The 17,510-nt window shown below is 40.1% G+C and overlaps 1 protein-coding gene across 1 annotated transcript in view; it reads right to left on the reverse strand.

Annotated features, from left to right (window-relative positions):
* Positions 1-17,510, reverse strand: part of L2HGDH (L-2-hydroxyglutarate dehydrogenase) — a 67,322-nt gene that overhangs the window by 20,170 nt on the left and 29,642 nt on the right. Inside the window, 4 exon segments of the mRNA XM_017849501.1 lie at positions 186-343; positions 1,594-1,761; positions 11,261-11,295; positions 16,671-16,833. Coding sequence (XP_017704990.1) covers positions 186-343; positions 1,594-1,761; positions 11,261-11,295; positions 16,671-16,833 — 524 coding nt within the window.

Here is a 17,510-nt window from a genome sequence, read left to right on the forward strand (position 1 = left end):
TTTTTTTTTTTTTTTTTTTGGTGACTCTATCCACTCTAAAGCTTTTAATTTGAATTAATACAAAATTCAATATACCAATCACAAGTATGGGGATTTATCCAATAAGTAGAATATCAAGAAAGACAAAACTTCCCACATTGAAAATATAAGCACATAAAATCATTTTAAAAAATAAATAATGTTACCTATTAATAATTATATCCATAACATCTGTGGCACTGAAGTCAAAGGGTCTGTAACCCTCTCGTTTAAAGGCAAGAACTGCATTAGGACCTAGCCAAATACTGCCATCCATCCTCGGTGTGAAGTGAACTCCTAGGAAAGGAAACCGGCTATCTGGGACCTATAAATTTAACATAGTAAATAACAGCCTCATTTCACATTCCATGTTATCAGAGATGCAAACATTCAATTGGTAACATAAAACACTTTCTTCCCATGGATTTAATTTGTATTGTGAGCTGTACTCAGATATACTTTTCCATTAACATGCTTCTGCTTAGAAATGCACACAAGAAATCCTGATGCTGGAAAGGCGTGGTGGCTCACGCCTGTAATCCCAACACTTTGGGAGGCCGAGGCAGGAGAATCACTTGAGATCTGGAGTTCAAAACCAACCTGGCCAACATTGTAAAACCCTGTCTCTACTAAAAATACAAAAACTAGCCTGGCATGGTGGTGTGCACCTGTGATCCCAGCTACTTGGGAGGCTGAGGCATGAGAATTGCTTAAATCCAGGAGGTGGAGGTTGCAATGAGCCAAGATCACACCACTGCACTCCAGCCTGGGCGACACAGTGAGACTCTGTCTCAAAAAAAAAAAAAAAGAAAAGAAAAGAAACTCTGATGTTATTAACACTAATACATTGTTCCATCTATGCATCTTTCTGGGTAAAGGGGAAAAAAAAGATGAACTGTCCTACTTCAGGTTATTCTCTGTCTTTCACAAGGGATGTCTATGACTAGAAAGTAAAATCAGAGCTGCCAGAAAAAAAATACACATTCATAGCACAGGCTTCTGCAAAGTACAAATACATGAGATTGAAGCAGATGAAATTCATGTTTCGGCAAGGTCAAAAACAGCAAATAGCCAAATACTGACTATTTCATCTGGTTCAACCTAATATATTTTAAGAGATTCATTCATTTCCAGGGTAGTTCCAGACAGAAAAATGAACTCTTCATTTAAATACCTCTGTCTTCTATTCCCTGAAACTACAGAGTGGCCACATCCCTTTTCCTATAGATAGTGAACTGTGGAAAAGGGTTGGGTATCAGGGACTTCCATAAGGGAAAGTTTTCCCTTTCCCTCCACCAGAGAGAAGGAAGAATTCAGTTCCTTCCTGATAGCACTTCCCATAGTGCACTCATGCTTTCTGGAGACATGTACCTGCAGGCAATTAATCACAATTTAATAACCATGATACCAGGATAAAGATTTAGGGATTTAACCGCAAGAGAAACTGATGAAATGCTTACATAAACGGTCCTTCAAAATCGCTCTTATTTCTGACCCAAGTGAAAGTTGTTTTCATCTCCTTTATGACCACCACCTGCTTGAAAAAAATTAGAAGTAGGAAGCATCATTACCTACCGGATAAATATTTCCTTTAACAAGATAACATTTTTCTGGCTTCAAGAGCAGGTAATCTCCCCGGAATGGTACAATTCGAGGATCAGGAGTGCAGCCACTCAACTCTGAAATACGGTCTGAGTAAAGTCCTGCACATGTCACAACATACTGACATCGAATTTCCTCTCCCTAGTGCAAAATAAAAGAATAGTTATTTGTATAGAGTGGAGGAGAATAGGTCAAGAGGGGAAAAACAGGTGATAGAAAACAAGGTAGAGAAATAGAATTTTTTCTAAAAGAGGATATTCAATACAGGTATCAGCAAAATATGTTCTTTAGCATTGAGGTGGCAGCTAGAAACTGAGGACAGTGGCATGCAAGAGGATGTCACCTTAAATTTTGTACTTTAAAGATAATAATGGTCAACCCAGCAAGGATACGTAGTAAGGTATACATACATGCACACAAATACATACAAATCTGTTTATTAGGACCTAGCGGGGAGCTTCTTAACTATTTGTTGCATGAAGAAGCAAATGTCATTTAGCTAGCCTCCACCAATTTTTTTTTTTTGCTACCCCACCCACCCCACAGCTTTTAATTTGGATTAATTAAAAATTCAATATACCAATCACAAATACGAGGATTTACCCAATTAGTAGAATATCAAGAAAGACAAAACTTCCTACATTAAAAATGTAAGCATATAAAATCATTTTAAAAAATAAAGTTGTTACCTATTGATAATTATATCCATAACATCTCTGGCACTGAAGTCAAAGGGCCTGTAACCCTCTCATTTAAAGGCAACCTCTGTATAGCAACCAGGTTCTCCTGTATCTGAGCAATTACTGTGTTACTCTTCGGTTGCCTCACACTCAATAATCCTGCCCAGTTGCAACTGTAACCTACCCACCAAGCAATTTCTCCTTCCTAATCAATATCTACTTTGCAAACTGAGGACACTTTAGAAATCTCATTCATTCAATGCACATTTACTGAGAGCACACACTACATTCAAGGTTTGCTTTAGTGCCTAGGAGACTGCTAATGTTAGGCTGTTATGATTTCCTATAAATTTTATTTTGTGATTATCATCTGCTCATTTTTAACTTTACTCACCAAGTTTAGCCAATTTGCCACCCTATTTCCTAAATGACTTCATTTATCCCGCATTCACCACCACACTCAAATTCCCATCTCTTTACTTCTGACAGAGTAAACACCTAGCAATTCTGTTCTTATTCTTAGATCTTCTTCCCAGATGACCTATTTTTGAAGCCTCAGAATTCTCACCTGTCTCAACATTTTCTTTCTTTCCAGGCCTTACTGTTTAGCCTTACTCTATTGAGCTAAATTTTCACCTCTGTATATATCCTATTTTTGCCCTTGCTAGAAAGTTAAGCCTCTTTTCAGGAGTTATACACGTCATCGTTTTTAGAAAACTTAGATGAAACTTCTCCATAATGAATTCAAATTAGCTAGACTAAGCCATGATTGTTTTGAGACCTTTGAAGTCAAAAGGGCTGTCAAGGTCTTGCTCTGTCACCCAGGCTGGAGTGCGATGGTGCAGTCCTGGCTCACTACAGCCTCAACCTCCTGGGTTCAAGTGATTCTCTTGCCTAAGCAAACAGCTGGGACTACAGGCGTGAGCCACCGCACCCAGCCAAAAATACCTTTTTCTAAATAGGTTAATACTTTTCCTGTTCATCTAGAGTTATATTCTAGAAATATGAGAGGTATTTTTGCGACATAAATCATCAGCTCCTACATAAAAGATTGGCAGTTCTTTTGTTCTTGGAACAAAAAAAATGCAGATAAGTCTTATGATAGATGTAAAGATAGTAACAGAATTTATAAAATGGTACCAGCACGCAATAACCTAATAATTCTCTTTAAAAACTCAAGCAACAGTTCCCAAGAAAATTATCAAAAACTATCACAGATTTCTGAAATCATTTTATGCTATATGTTAAACACTAATTAAATTCAGTAACATATTAATTTTACTTCCACATTAAAATTTAGGTAACCATCAAATGATACATCTGTTCAACATAAATTTCTTTTAGGCTGGGCACAGTGGCTCACGCCTGTAGTCCCAACACTTTGGGAGGCCAAAGTGGGAGGATCACTTGAGCCCAGGAGTTCAAGACCAGCCTGGTCTCTAATTAAAAAAAAAAGAAATTAAAAAGAAGAAATAAACCATGCATGTCTATTGCTCTTTCATAAGTGAAGCAGATTTCTCTCCACTCCCCAATATCCAATGTATAAATCTTTAATTAGCAAATCCTACCTGCAAAAATTTATTTTAAAAATCCCTGGCCAGGTGCAGTGGCTCACACCTGTAATCCCAGCACTCTGGGAGACTGAGGTGGGTGAATCACTTGGGGCCAGGAGTTCAAGACCAGCCTGGTCAACATGGTGAAACCCTGTCTCTACTAAAAAAACAAAAATGAACCAGACATGGTGAGACACACCTGTAATCCCAGCTACTCATGTGGCTGAGGCACAACAATCACTTGAATCTGGGAGGCGGAGGTTACAGTGAGCCAAGATCATGCCTCTGCACTCCAGCCTAGGCAACAGAGCGAGATTGTCTCAAAAAGACAAAATTTCTTTTAACTTTTCATAAACCTATTTCAACCTGGTAAGTGGACCCCTCAATTTGAATTTGAACCCCAAAATTATACTTACTGAAAATGCCAAAATAAAGAGCAGCAACTCTGGGTAAAATCTATATCCACTGGTATGCCATAGGCCCCTGTATATATTCTATCATATGATGCTATACTCTAGTGAAAATGTCCCTTAGATGAGGGCAGGCACAAAAATAGATTTTCAATTCTTCTTTGAATGGAAAGCCTGCCACTTGGGTCACATGACCCAGCAACTCTGATGGTAATCGAACTGTCTGCAGCAGATAGTCACACTTTATAGGGCCTTTGGAAGGCACCTGTAGGCAAATCACAGCACAGAACTTCACGGCTTTTGGAGGAAAGTTATACCATCCTCTGCACATAACTAACCTCCTTTTGAGAAAGTGCTTCTGGCTTTGACTGAACACTTGACCACAGGTCACTAAGTTACCATATGAACTACCCATTATTAACTGGGTATTGTTGTCTGACTCATCAAGTCACAAAATTGGGTGTATATAGCAGCATTCCATCATCAAGAAAAATTGTAAGATAGGGTTGTACAGGTCCTGCTGGCACACATAAGTTGCAGAGGCAAGTGGTTCAAATTACCATGGCCCCTATGCCTGCTAAATTGCCTCCTTCCTATCAACCTGCCTCTATAGCCCCACGGGGAGTTCTCTATGACCAGCTGACCAAAGAAGAAAAAATATAGGCCAGGTTTAGAAATAGTTCTGCACAATATGCTGGTACCGCACACAACTGAACAGCCATAGCACCAGAGCCCCACTCATGAGTGGCCCTAAGGACTGTGGTGAAGAAAATATTCTCAGTGGGCAGATCTCTGAACACCACACCTAGTTGTTCATCTTATTTTAGAGGGACAGATGGCTAAAGGTGTGGATCTACACTCTTTCATGTGCAACAACTAATGGTTTGGCTAGATGGACAGGGAAAGGACCTGTGGAGAAAGGTATATGAATGGACCACTTCAAAACAGTTTCAGAGAGTAAAGATATTCAAGTTCCATATGAATGCTCACTGAAGAGAATCTTGGACAAGGACAATTTTAATAATCAGTAGAAAAAATTGACCTGCTCTGTGGATGTTAGTTAGCCTCTTTCTCCAGGCACCCATCTCACGAACTACATGATTAGGTGTAAAGACAGTCTCCATAAATGGTGCTGGGAAAACTGGATAGCCCCATGCAAAAGAATGAAATTGGACTCCTATTTTACACCATTCACAAAAATTAACTTGAACTGGATTAAATATTTAGATTAAAAGATTAAAGATTTTAGATTAAAAACTAAGACTCCTGGAAGAAAACATAGGGAAGACATTGGTCTTAGGAATGAATTTTTTTTTTTAATAAGGCACCAAAAGCACAGACACAAAAGCAAAAATAAACAAATGTGACTATATCGAACTAAAAAGCTTCTGCACAGCAACAGAAATGAAGAGACAACCTACAGAATTGGAGAAAATATATCTGATAACAGGTTAATATCCAAAAAAAGTAAGAAACTCATATAATTCAATAGCAAAATAACAAATGAGCTGATTAAAAAATTAGCAAAGAAAGGCCAGGCCCGGGGGCTCACGCCTGTAATCCCAGCACTTTGGGAGGCCAAGGCGGGTGGATCACCTGAGGTCAGGAGTTTGAGACCAGCCTGACCAACATGGAGAAACCCCATTTCCACTAAAAATACAAAATTAGCCAGGCGTGGGGGCACATGCCTGTAATCCCAGCTACTCAGGAGGCTGAGACAAGAGAATCACTTGAACATGGGAGGCAGAGGTTAAGGTGAGCCGAGAATGCGCCACTGCACTCCAGCCTGGGCAACAAGAGCGAAATTCCATCTCAAAAAAAATAATAATAATAAATACAATAAAATAAATAAAAATGGGCAAAGCAGCTGGGCATGGCAGCACGTGCCTATAATACCAGCTACTTTGGAGGCTGAGGCGGTACAGCTTGAGCCCAGGAGTTTGAGGCTGCAGTGAGCCATGGTCATGCCAATGGGTGACAGAGACCCTGTCTCAAAAAAAAAAGAAAAAGAAAAAAAAAAAGGCCAGAGGTGGGGAGGGCAAAGGATCTGAATATGTATTTTTATGCATTTTTTTCAAAGATATACAGATAGCCAACAGATATATGTAAAGGCATTCAAATCACTAATCATCAGGAAAATCAAAACCACAATAAGATATAATCTCACATCTGTTAGGATGGCTATTACCAAAAAGACAAAAGAAAACAAACATTGGTGAGGATGTAGGGTGCCCTATCGATGGGAATGTAAATTGGACAGCCATCACAAGAAACGGTATGCACATTCCTCAAAAAATTAAAAATAGAACTACCATATGATCCAAATTAAAAATAGAACTACCATATGATTTCCTCTGGGTATATACCCAAATAAAACAAAATCAGTACCTCAAGGAGATATCTGCATTCTCATGTTCATTGCAGCATTATTCACAACAGCCAAGACATGAGAACAACGTTAAGTGTCCATTGACAGGTGAATGGATAAAGAAAATGTGATAGGCTGGGCGCGGTGGCTCAAGCCTGTAATCCCAGCACTTTGGGAGGCCAAGACGGGTGGATCACGAGGTCAGGAGATCGAGACCATCCTGGGTAACACGGTGAAACCCCGTCTCTACTAAAAAATACAAAAAACTAGCCGGGTGAGGTGGCGGGTGCCTGTAGTCCCAGCTACTCGGGAGGCTGAGGCAGGAGAATGGCGTGAACCCGGGAGGCGGAGCTTGCAGTGAGCTGAGATCCAGCCACTGCACTCCAACCCTGGCGACAGAGTGAGACTCCGTCTCAAAAAAAAAAAAAAAAAAAAAGAAAATGTGATATATATATGTGTGTGTATATATATATGCGTGTGTGTATATAGATATGCGTGTGTGTATATATATAATATACATACAATGCAATACTATTCAGCCATAAAAAAGGAGGAAATTCTGCCATTTGTGACAACATGGGTGGGCCTGGAAGATACTGTGCTAAGTGAAATAAGGCAGACAGTGAAAGACAAACACTGTACGATCTCACTTACATATGGGATCTAAAATAGTTGTATTCATAGAAAAAGAGAGTACAATGATGGTTGCTACAGACTGGGAGGAGGTGGGCAGGAATGGGATGATATTAGTCAAAGGGTACAAACTTTCAATTACAGGATGAATAAGNCAAAAAAAAAAAAAAAAAAAAAAAAAGGGGAAAATATTAGGGGGGGGAAATATAATAGGGTGTGTGTATATAGATATGCGTGTGTGTATATATATAATATACATACAATGCAATACTATTCAGCCATAAAAAAGGAGGAAATTCTGCCATTTGTGACAACATGGGTGGGCCTGGAAGATACTGTGCTAAGTGAAATAAGGCAGACAGTGAAAGACAAACACTGTACGATCTCACTTACATATGGGATCTAAAATAGTTGTATTCATAGAAAAGAGAGTACAATGATGGTTGCTACAGACTGGGAGGAGGTGGGCAGGAATGGGATGATATTAGTCAAAGGGTACAAACTTTCAATTACAGGATGAATAAGTTCTAGAAATCTAATATACAGCATGGTGACTATAGGTAATAATACTGTATGGTATACTTGAAATTTGCTAAGATGGCAAATCTAAGTGTTCTCATCACATACACATAAATGGTAACTGTGAGGTGGCAGATGTGATATCAAATAACTTGATTGTGATAATCATTTCACAATGTAAAAATAAAGCTGCAAAACATAGTTATGGTAGCAAGGATGGAGGTGATCGGCAACATGGACTTATTCACCAAGGCTGATCTGTCTACAGCTAATGCTGAGTGCTCAATCAGCCATAGTAGAGACCAAAAGAGCCACTGATATGGTCCCTGGACCACTTCCATCATAGAAAAGGCGACACTTACTTCTCACTTGCATAGACACTTGCTCGGAATATAAATTTGTCTTCTCTGCCTATAATGCTTCTGCCAAAGCCACCATGTGTGAACTTATGAGATGTCTTATTCACCATCATGGTATTTTACAGAGAATCATTACTTCTGGTCAGTGAACTTACTCTGCAGCAAATGAAATGGAGCTATAGGCTCAGGATCACGGAATTCACTGATTTTACCATTTTCTCCATCACCCTGAAGCCACTGGGTGACAGAAACTGGAATGGGCTTTAGAAGTAATAGCACTAGCTGGCTGGCAACTCCTTGAAGGGCTGGGGCAATTTCCTCCAGGATGCTCTATGTGCTCTAAACCAGTGACTAATATATGGTATTGTTTGTCCCACAGCCAGAATTCACAGGTCTGGAAATTGAGGTAGAAATGATGGTGGTTCCTTACTATTACCCCAGTCATCCACTACATGAAATTTTTGCATTATGTCCTCACAACTTTGGTCTTATGATCTAGAGGTCTTAGTTCCCAAGGGAGAAGTACTTCTACTAGAGAATGACAGTGGTTCCATTAAACTGGAGGTTGATACTGCAACACCTGGCCACTTTGGGTTCCCTTGCCAGTAAATCAAAGAGGGGATTGCTATATTGAATTGGATAACTAATCTTGACTCTCAAGAAAATGAGTTGCTACCACAACTAGTCTTGGGGATGATAAAAAGGAATATGTCTGGAATACGTATCTCCTGAAGCTTCTCTTAGTATTCCCATATACTGTTATAAAAGTTATTGGAAACTACCTTGACCCAAAACAGCCAGGGCTGCTAATGGCATAGACTTCAGGAAGGAAAGTGTGAGCTACACCACCAAACTAGAAACCATGACCAACTAAGATGCTTGCCAAAGGCAAAGAGAATATGAAATGCATAGTAGGGGAAGGAAATCATAAATATTGGCTATGGCCACATGACTAGTTACAGAAATGAGGGATGTTATAATCTGAGTATATCTTACTTTAAAATAATAAATACATTTCTCCATACATTACCTAATTCTTCATTTATTCCCATTGCTATAGACTGAATTGTGCCCCCCCACACCCCAATTCATATGTTGAAGCCCCAACCCTTAATGTGAATTTTATGTGGAGACAGGGCCTTTAGGGAGGTAACTAAGTTAAATTAGGTCATAAGGGTAGGGGCTAATCCAATAGGACTGGTGTCCTTACAAGAGGAAGAGATACCCAAGATCATGTTCTCTCTTTCCGGGCGCACACAGAGAAGAGGCCATGTGAAGACATAGTAAGAAGGCAGCCATTAACAAGCCAAAAATCAACCCAACCAGCACCTTAATCTTGAACTTTTAGCCTCCAGAACTGTGGGCTTTTTAGGCCACCCAGTTTGTGCTATTTTGTTATGGAAGTCTGAGAAGACTAATATACTCATCTCTACCATTCTCACATTATCTAACATAGGGTTTCTCAACCTCAGTACTACTGACTTTGGGGGATAGACATTTCTTTGTTTTGGGGGCCTATTCCCCACACTGAAGGATGTTTAGCAACATTCCTGGTATCTACCTACCAAATCCCAGTTGCTGTGCCCCTCCTCTCTCCCAGTTGTGACAATCAAAAATGTCTCCAAACATTGCCAAATGTTCCCTGAGGAGTAAAACTGCCTCTAATTGAGAAATACTCATCTAATACAAAATGCTTAAATAGTGGTTAACCTTATATCTTGGTATTTAAGTTACAGGATCTCAAAGGGGGAGTGTAACTCAGCTAGTAAAAATTAAACATAACCCAGGATGGATAAAGTAGACTTTGTTTTTTTTGTTTTTGTTTGTTTGTTTTTTTGAGAGTTAGTTAGCATGTCTTCAGTCCTATGAAAGATAGTTACACCTTGTTAGGTGGAAACATACTTTTACTTCTGTCTTTATTTGGAAGCTAAATATCATTATAAGGTTATAAGGGTTGTGGACAGATGTCAGGTTGACAAAGGGTAGACTGTAGGGGTTTGTACTGTGTCCATTTGGTTAAGCTAGGAACTATGCTTGACAGAATCCCCTTCTCTTCATGGTTCCAACTTAAAGTTGGTCAAAACAGGAGCTGCATATAATCTGGTGGCAGAGGGTCGGGCGCGGTGGCTCACACCCGTAATCCCAGCACTTTGGGAGGCTGAGGTGGGCAGATCACAAGGTCAGGAGATCGAGACCATCCTGGTTAACATGGTAAACACCTGTCTCTACTAAAAACACAAAAATTAGCCGGGCGTGGAGGCGGGCGCCTGTAGTCCCAGCTACTTGGGAGGCTGAGGCAGGAGAATGGTGTGAACCTGGGAGGTGGAGCTAGCAGTGAGTCGAGATCGCACCACTGGACTCCAGCCAGGGCGACAGAGTGAGACTCCATCTCAAAAAAAAAAAAAAATTAATAATAATCTGGCAGCAGAAGTAAATCAGCAGGTATTATTCTCTGAAGGTCATCCTAGTCCAACGAGGTGACAGACAGATACCCACTGTCCAGTGAATTCCAGCTCCATATTCAGCTCTGTTTCCCAATTACTGATCCATCAACTCTCTTCTGAATCTACACTTTCCCAGAAACTTCCACAATTGTGTAAGGTCTTATTCTATAATAAATCCTATAGCACTCATTAATGACTCTGCTCCCTTGAGTACAACCTGATGCAGTGAACCTACAGGGAATCCACTGCTTCTATGCCATTCAGTGGTTCTTGCTCTAGGTCTATGTGAAGATGAAAAAAAGCAGTCCTTCTCCCTCTGGAAAACCTGCATACTCCCTCTACCGAAGTCTTCTAATTTATAGAGAGTTAATAAGTTAGTGGAGATCAGTAGGCAGAGTGATAAAATATCTATCAGTTTTGCCTTAAAATTAAACACTCTATATGCTTATAATCCTGTTCTTTGCCAGCAGAGACACTTAATTAGGACATTCCCAAGTTGAAACTCTCCTTAGAATAAAAGCTGTTAAACTTCCCTAAAAGAAATTATCTCAGAATTACTTTTACATTAGATAAATGTCATTCAATAACTTAAAATACAGCCTTGTGGGTTAATTTAATTTTTAATAAAGGGGAGGGAAATAAAGTAGCCAGCGATTTTGCTTAAGAATCTTTACCTTTGTATTCTTTATAACAATTGGATATTGCATTCCTGAAAAAAAAAGTAAAAAATTTATTTTTAGCAAAAGGCCAATATTATTTGAAATATTACACTAGCAACAAACTTAAATAACTTTTTTCTGTCATTACTATGATTGTACCCTACAGTTCATTCTGAAACTTTTTACCAAATAACAATAAAACTAGTTCATACTTAACAACATATAAAACTCCAGCATGTTTTTAGCTTGGTTTTAACTCATCTAATCTATGCTTATAAACCATACCCCACCTGACCTCCAACATAGACATAGCTATTATAATCCTGGAAACCACACTGTAAAATGGATCATCATAAACCAGTATGTATTTTCCCACAGAACTAAAGCTATGATATGAGAAACCTTGTCATCCAAGTGTTGGTTACTGGATTCTTTGCAGGTTCTATATTGTTTAGAGAAGCAAGAGTTCTCAAAAGACAAAAACTTCCAATAAAAAACTGACCATTTTTAAAATTAGTTCCCACTCAGATACATGGGATCTCAAAGTTTTATAAAGCATACATAGAGCAGATAAATATAATCTACTTGTACCATAAATTTGGTTTATTATGCTACCTACCTAAAAAAACCTTAATTATTTAACAATTTTGCTCATCATTTTAGAATTCAGAAAGACAGAATGATTCAGATGGCTTAGATCTTCTTAAAAACCTGTCAAGGAAGAAAGAACAGAACACTACTTTTTTTCTCCTTCAAATTTCTCAACAGCAAATAGAAGCCTCAAAATCTATCATTTGGACAAAAAAAAATGTACCAAAAAATATCAAATCCCTCAAAGCAAGAACAGGAGCGAGAGCGCGAAGTGCACTCTAAACTGTGGGGCGCCGGCTTGGGCATGAGGTGGGGGGGAGTTCCAAATGGCCAGGTCATTTTGTGACCTTAGGCTGTCATTCTGACATTCTGAAACTTGGGTGTGTCTAAGAATCACTAAAGGCTTATTACTAGGTGCTATTTCCAGACAGTCTGATTCAGTAAGTCTGGGTGATGCTAACATTTGCATTTTGGGCCAGGCATAGTGGCTCATGCCTGGAATCCCAGTATTTTGGGAGGCCAAGGTGGGCAGGTCGTTTGAGCTTAGGGGTTCAAGATAAGCATGGACAACATAGTGAGACCTCGTCTCTTTTTATAATTAAAAAAAAAAAAAAAAAGAAGAAGAAGAAGGAAGGAAGAAAAGAAAGAAGAAGAAGGAAGGAAGAAAAGAAGAAAAGGGTATTTAAAAGATAGCTTGGATCCCTTTCGTGGTTCTTGAAATACACAAGCAGGCTGAGCACAGTGGCTCACTCCTGTAACCCCGGAACTTTGGGAGGCCGAGGTGGGTGGATGACCTGAGGTCAGGAGTTTGAGACCAGCCTGACCAACATGATGAAACCCCATCTCTAGTAAAAACACAAAATTAGCTGGGCATGGTGATGCATGCCTGTATTCCCAGCTACTCAGGAGGCTGAGGCAGGAGAATCGCTTGAACCTGAGAGGTGGAGGTTGGAGTGAGCCAAGATCGCGCCATTGCACTCCAGCCTGGGCAATAGCGTGAGACTCCATCTTGAAAGAAGAAGAAGAAGAAAAAGAAATATACAAGCAAAGGAGTTCTTTTGAAATTACTCCTTGGTGGTACTGACACCTCTCTAAGACTGAGCCACATCGGTCACTGCTTTTTTTTTTTTTTTTTTTGAGACGGAGTCTCACTCTGTTGCACAGGCTGGAGTGCAGTGCACTGGTGCAATCTCAGCTCACTGCAGCCTCTGCCTACCAGATTCCAGCGATTCTCCTGCCTCAGCCTCCGGAGTAGCTGGGTTACAGGCACGCATCACTACACCCAGTTAATTTTTGTATTTTTAGTAGAGACGGGCTTTTACCATGTTGACCAAGCTGGTCTGGAACTCCTGACCTCAGGTGATCCACCTACCTCGGCCTCCCAAACTGTGGGATTATAGGCATGAGCCACTGTGCCTCCCAGGTCACTGCTTTATACAGACATATTTACAGCTGTCAATAAAAGGATCAATTCAGTCCTGTACTCTTCACATAGACACAAGGTTTGCCAATTTTCCTACTGACTACGTTTGCCATTTAGAGATACAGAACCTGAATAGTTATATCGGTAAGCTGGACATCTGAGTCCCACAGGATTTTGCAAATTAAAAAAAAATTATTTTATTTAATTAAAACAAATTTTTTTATGTTTAGTAAAGATGGGGTCTCACCATGTTGCCCAGGTTGGTCTTGAACTCCTGAGCTCAAGCGATCCACCCACCTTGGCCTCCCAAAGTGCTCGGATTACAGGCATGAGCCACTGCCCCCAGTCCTAAAAAAAAAAAAATTTTTTTTTGAGACAAGGTCTCACTGTGTTGCCCTGGCTGCAGTGCAGTGATGCGATTATAGCTTACTGCAGCCTCAAACTCCTGTGCTCAAGCAATCCTCCTGCCTCAGCCTCCTAAGTAGCTGGAAGTACAGGTGTGTGCTACTATGCCCAGGGAATTTTTAAAAATTTTTTGTAGAGGCAGGTCTCGCTATGTTGCCCAGGCTGGTCTTAAACTCCTGGCCTCAAGTGATCCTCCTTCCTTGGCCTCTCAAAGTACTTCTGAAAATTTTAACTTCACAATTAGATTTGCTGTCCAGACTTCTAAGGGAGAAAAAAAGGAAAAAAAAATTCTCCAGAATGGTATATGTTCCTTAGGAGTGGTAAAGTCTAGCACACTGGAAGACTAATTTACATGTTGATATATATAGACAAGCCAAAAAGGAAATGTCATGTCATATGAACATTTTTTCTCTCCTTTCCAGGAGTATAATAAATTATCATTCAAGCTGGGTGTGGTGGCTCATGCCTGTAATCCCAGCACTTTGGGAGGCTGAGGCAGGAAGATCACCTGAGGTCAAGAGTTTAAGACCAACCTGGCCAACATGGTGAAACCATGTCTCTACTAAAAATACAAAATTAGCCAGATGGGGTGGCACGTGTTTGTAATCCCAGTTACTTAGGAGGCTGAGGCAGGAGAATCGCCTGAACCCAGGAGGCAGAGTTTGCAGTGAGCCAAGATTATCCCATTGCACTCCAGCCTGGGTGACAAGAGTGAAATTCTGCCTCAAAAAAAAATCAATAAAATAAATAAAGTAAAAATAAATTATCATTCATAGTTATAAAATTCTGGTTTTACAGGAACTTTCAAAATTCTTCAGTTCATGGTTCTTTGTCCTTTTCTTAGTCTACTGGTTTATTTCTATTCCTGGTTGTTCAAACTAGTCTAACTGTAAGTCTAGAGCAATGGTTCTCAACCAGGAGTGATTCCTTCACCCCCAACTCTAAGGGAACATTTGCCAACGTTTGGAGACACCTTTTTTTTTTTTTTTTTTTTGTGACAGAGTCTCCCTCTGTCGCCCAGGCTGGAGTGCAGTGGTGTGATCTCGGCTCACCGTAACCTCCGCCTCCCGGGTTTAAGTGATTCTCCTGCCTCAGCCTCCTGAGTAGCTGGGACTACAGGTGTAAGCCACCACGCCCAGCTAATTTTTTGTATTTTTAGTAGAGATGGGGTTTCACCATGTTGGCTAGGATGGCCTCGATCTCTTGACCTCATGATCCACCCACCTCGGCCTCCCAAAGTGCTGGGATTACAGGCGTGAGCCACTGTGGCCGGCCTAGAGACATTTTTAATTGTAATCACTTGGGGGCGTGATGGTACCGGCATCTAGTGGACAGAAGCCAGGGATATTGCAAAACATCCTACAGTGCACCGATAGCCCCCTACAACAAAGAATGATCTGGCCCCAATATCAATAGCGTCAGAATTAAGAAACCCTTTCCTAGACCTCCCCTCTGCAATTACCTTGGTATCCTACTTTCCTAGCCCAGCCTCTTAGCTTCCACCTTCCTGTTGTGCTTCACAGCCAGTCTTTTTCCTTCATTCTAACCACCAATTTCTCAAACTCTTCTGTCTTCATTAAACCAATGAAGCTTTCCACCTGACATCTTTGTTAAACTGAAATTCTTGCTCATTATTCAGCTTGTGGGGAACATGGTGTGGGTCCAGTATAGTTCAGTAATTAACTATGTGGGCTTTAGGTACAGACTGTCTGAGTTGAAATCCAGACTCCACCACTTACTACTTGTACAACCATGGCCAAGTTTCCTACTCTCTCTGTGCCTCAGTTTTCTCACCCTAAAAAAATGTGAGTAATAATGGTACCCTGCCACAGAGAATTTTAAGAGTCAAATGAGTTAATACTTGGAAAGCACTAAGTGCTTAATAAATGTTAGCTATTGGCCAGGCACAGTGGCTCATACCTGTAATCCTAGCACTTTGGGAGGTCAAGTGGATGGATCACTTGAGTCCAGGAGTTCAAGAGCAGCATAGGGAACATGGTGGAACCCTGTCTCTATAAAAAATACAAAAATTGGGAAGGGCACGATGGCTCACACTTGTAATCCTAGCACTTTGGGAGGCCGAGGAGGGAAAATCACTTGAGCTCGGGAGTTCGATACCAGCCTGGGCAACACAGTGAGACCTCATCTCTATAAAAATTAAACTTAAAAAAAAGGAAAAATACAAAAATTAGCCTGGTGTGGTGGTGGCAAGCACCTGTAGTTTCAGCTATTTGGGCGGCTCAGGTGGGAGGATCACTTGAGCCTGGGAGGCGAAGGTTACAGTGAGCTGGGATCGTGCCACTGCACTCCAGCCTAGGCGACAGAGCAAGACTCTGCCCCAAGGGGGAAAATATGCATTTTTAACAAGCACTGTCAAGAGATGCTGACTCTAACCTACAGGGTAGGGAAGTGTTTGGAGACGAATTTCCCATAAACAGCCTTGGCAGTTCAGATTTTAGCACCAGTCAGAAGTGTCGGACCAGGGTCTGGTTCTACCAGCACAAGACCCTCCAGGAGTCCCAGTTCTCTCACATTCAGTCTCATCCTTGTCCCTTCTGCCCCTACCTCTGGTTCTGCACCGTACTCTAGCCTAGCTCCTTGTGGCCCTCCCACCAGTACTACCCCCAAAAAATCCCAATTAAAAAAAAAATCACTGTAAGTACAGCTGTTCCTTAGTATCCAAGGAAGATTGGTTGCAGGAACCCCACAAATACCCAAATTCAAGGATACTTAAGTCCCTTATATAAAATGCATATAACATTTGCATATAACCTGTGCACAGACTCTGGATATTTTAGATAATTTCTAGATTACTTACAATACCTAATGCAATGTAAATGCTATTTTTTGTTATACTACATTTTTTATTTGTATTATGTATTGTTCTACTGTTATTTTTTTTTTTTTCCCAAATATTTTTAATCCTCGGTTGGTTAAAACCACAGATGCAGAACCCATGGATATGGAGGGCTGATTTATTCAATAGAAAGGACAAGGACAGCTTACCATCTATACTTCTTGAAGGACTTTCTTTAGCCATTTCAATATCTTTTACTTCAAAATTGGTCAAGACAGAGCCACCTGCTTCTTGGAAATCCTGGGCAAATGACAAAGCCACCTGCCGATAGTCCACAATGCCAGTATGGGGACAATCAATGGCCATTAGACCCTGAAACAGAATTATGAAAAGATAACAGATAAGAGAAATAATACTTGCTAAATAACAAAATCTCTATAATCAAGAAACAATTTTGTCCTTTAGAGGAGTTGATTTTGCCAAGCTTTTCTTGCTGCTACAATGAGTTTTTCCATTTATTTATCCCTCACCATACCTGATTCTGATTTGATTCATATCTGATTCTGAGTTGAATTCTGTATCATCAAACAATTATGTTTTAAATAAGCTCAAGTGAGATTTTTCCCAGTAGTACATACTACGTTGTGCATACTTAGTAAGAACTCAAGAGTTGTTCTAGCAACTCACAATGTTTCCAGAGCATTGCTTTGACTTGCTGCCCACACCCTATCTTTGAGACTACAAATATGGAATGGAGATTTTGTATGGTTAACTCAAATTTTTTCTTCAGGTAATACAAGAAATTAATAGACTGGTTTTTGTTTGTTTGTTTGTTTCTGTTTTGTCCCTAAAGACATGTCCAAATCAAAGTTCATCAATCTGCAGGTGAATGACCTATATAACACATGCTTATTTTATTTTTTTAGAATAAATGTTGAACATGTCATTGACCTTTTCTAATTCTAAAGAAAAGGATAAGAGGAGAATTTCACACACTAAGTATTGACTACATTTCGGTGATCTTTTTTTTTTTTTTTTTTTTTTTTTTT

This window comes from Rhinopithecus bieti, unplaced genomic scaffold (genome assembly GCF_001698545.2).
Source record: "Rhinopithecus bieti isolate Rb0 unplaced genomic scaffold, ASM169854v2 scaffold_29928, whole genome shotgun sequence".
In the NCBI taxonomy this organism is placed as follows: domain Eukaryota; kingdom Metazoa; phylum Chordata; class Mammalia; order Primates; family Cercopithecidae; genus Rhinopithecus; species Rhinopithecus bieti.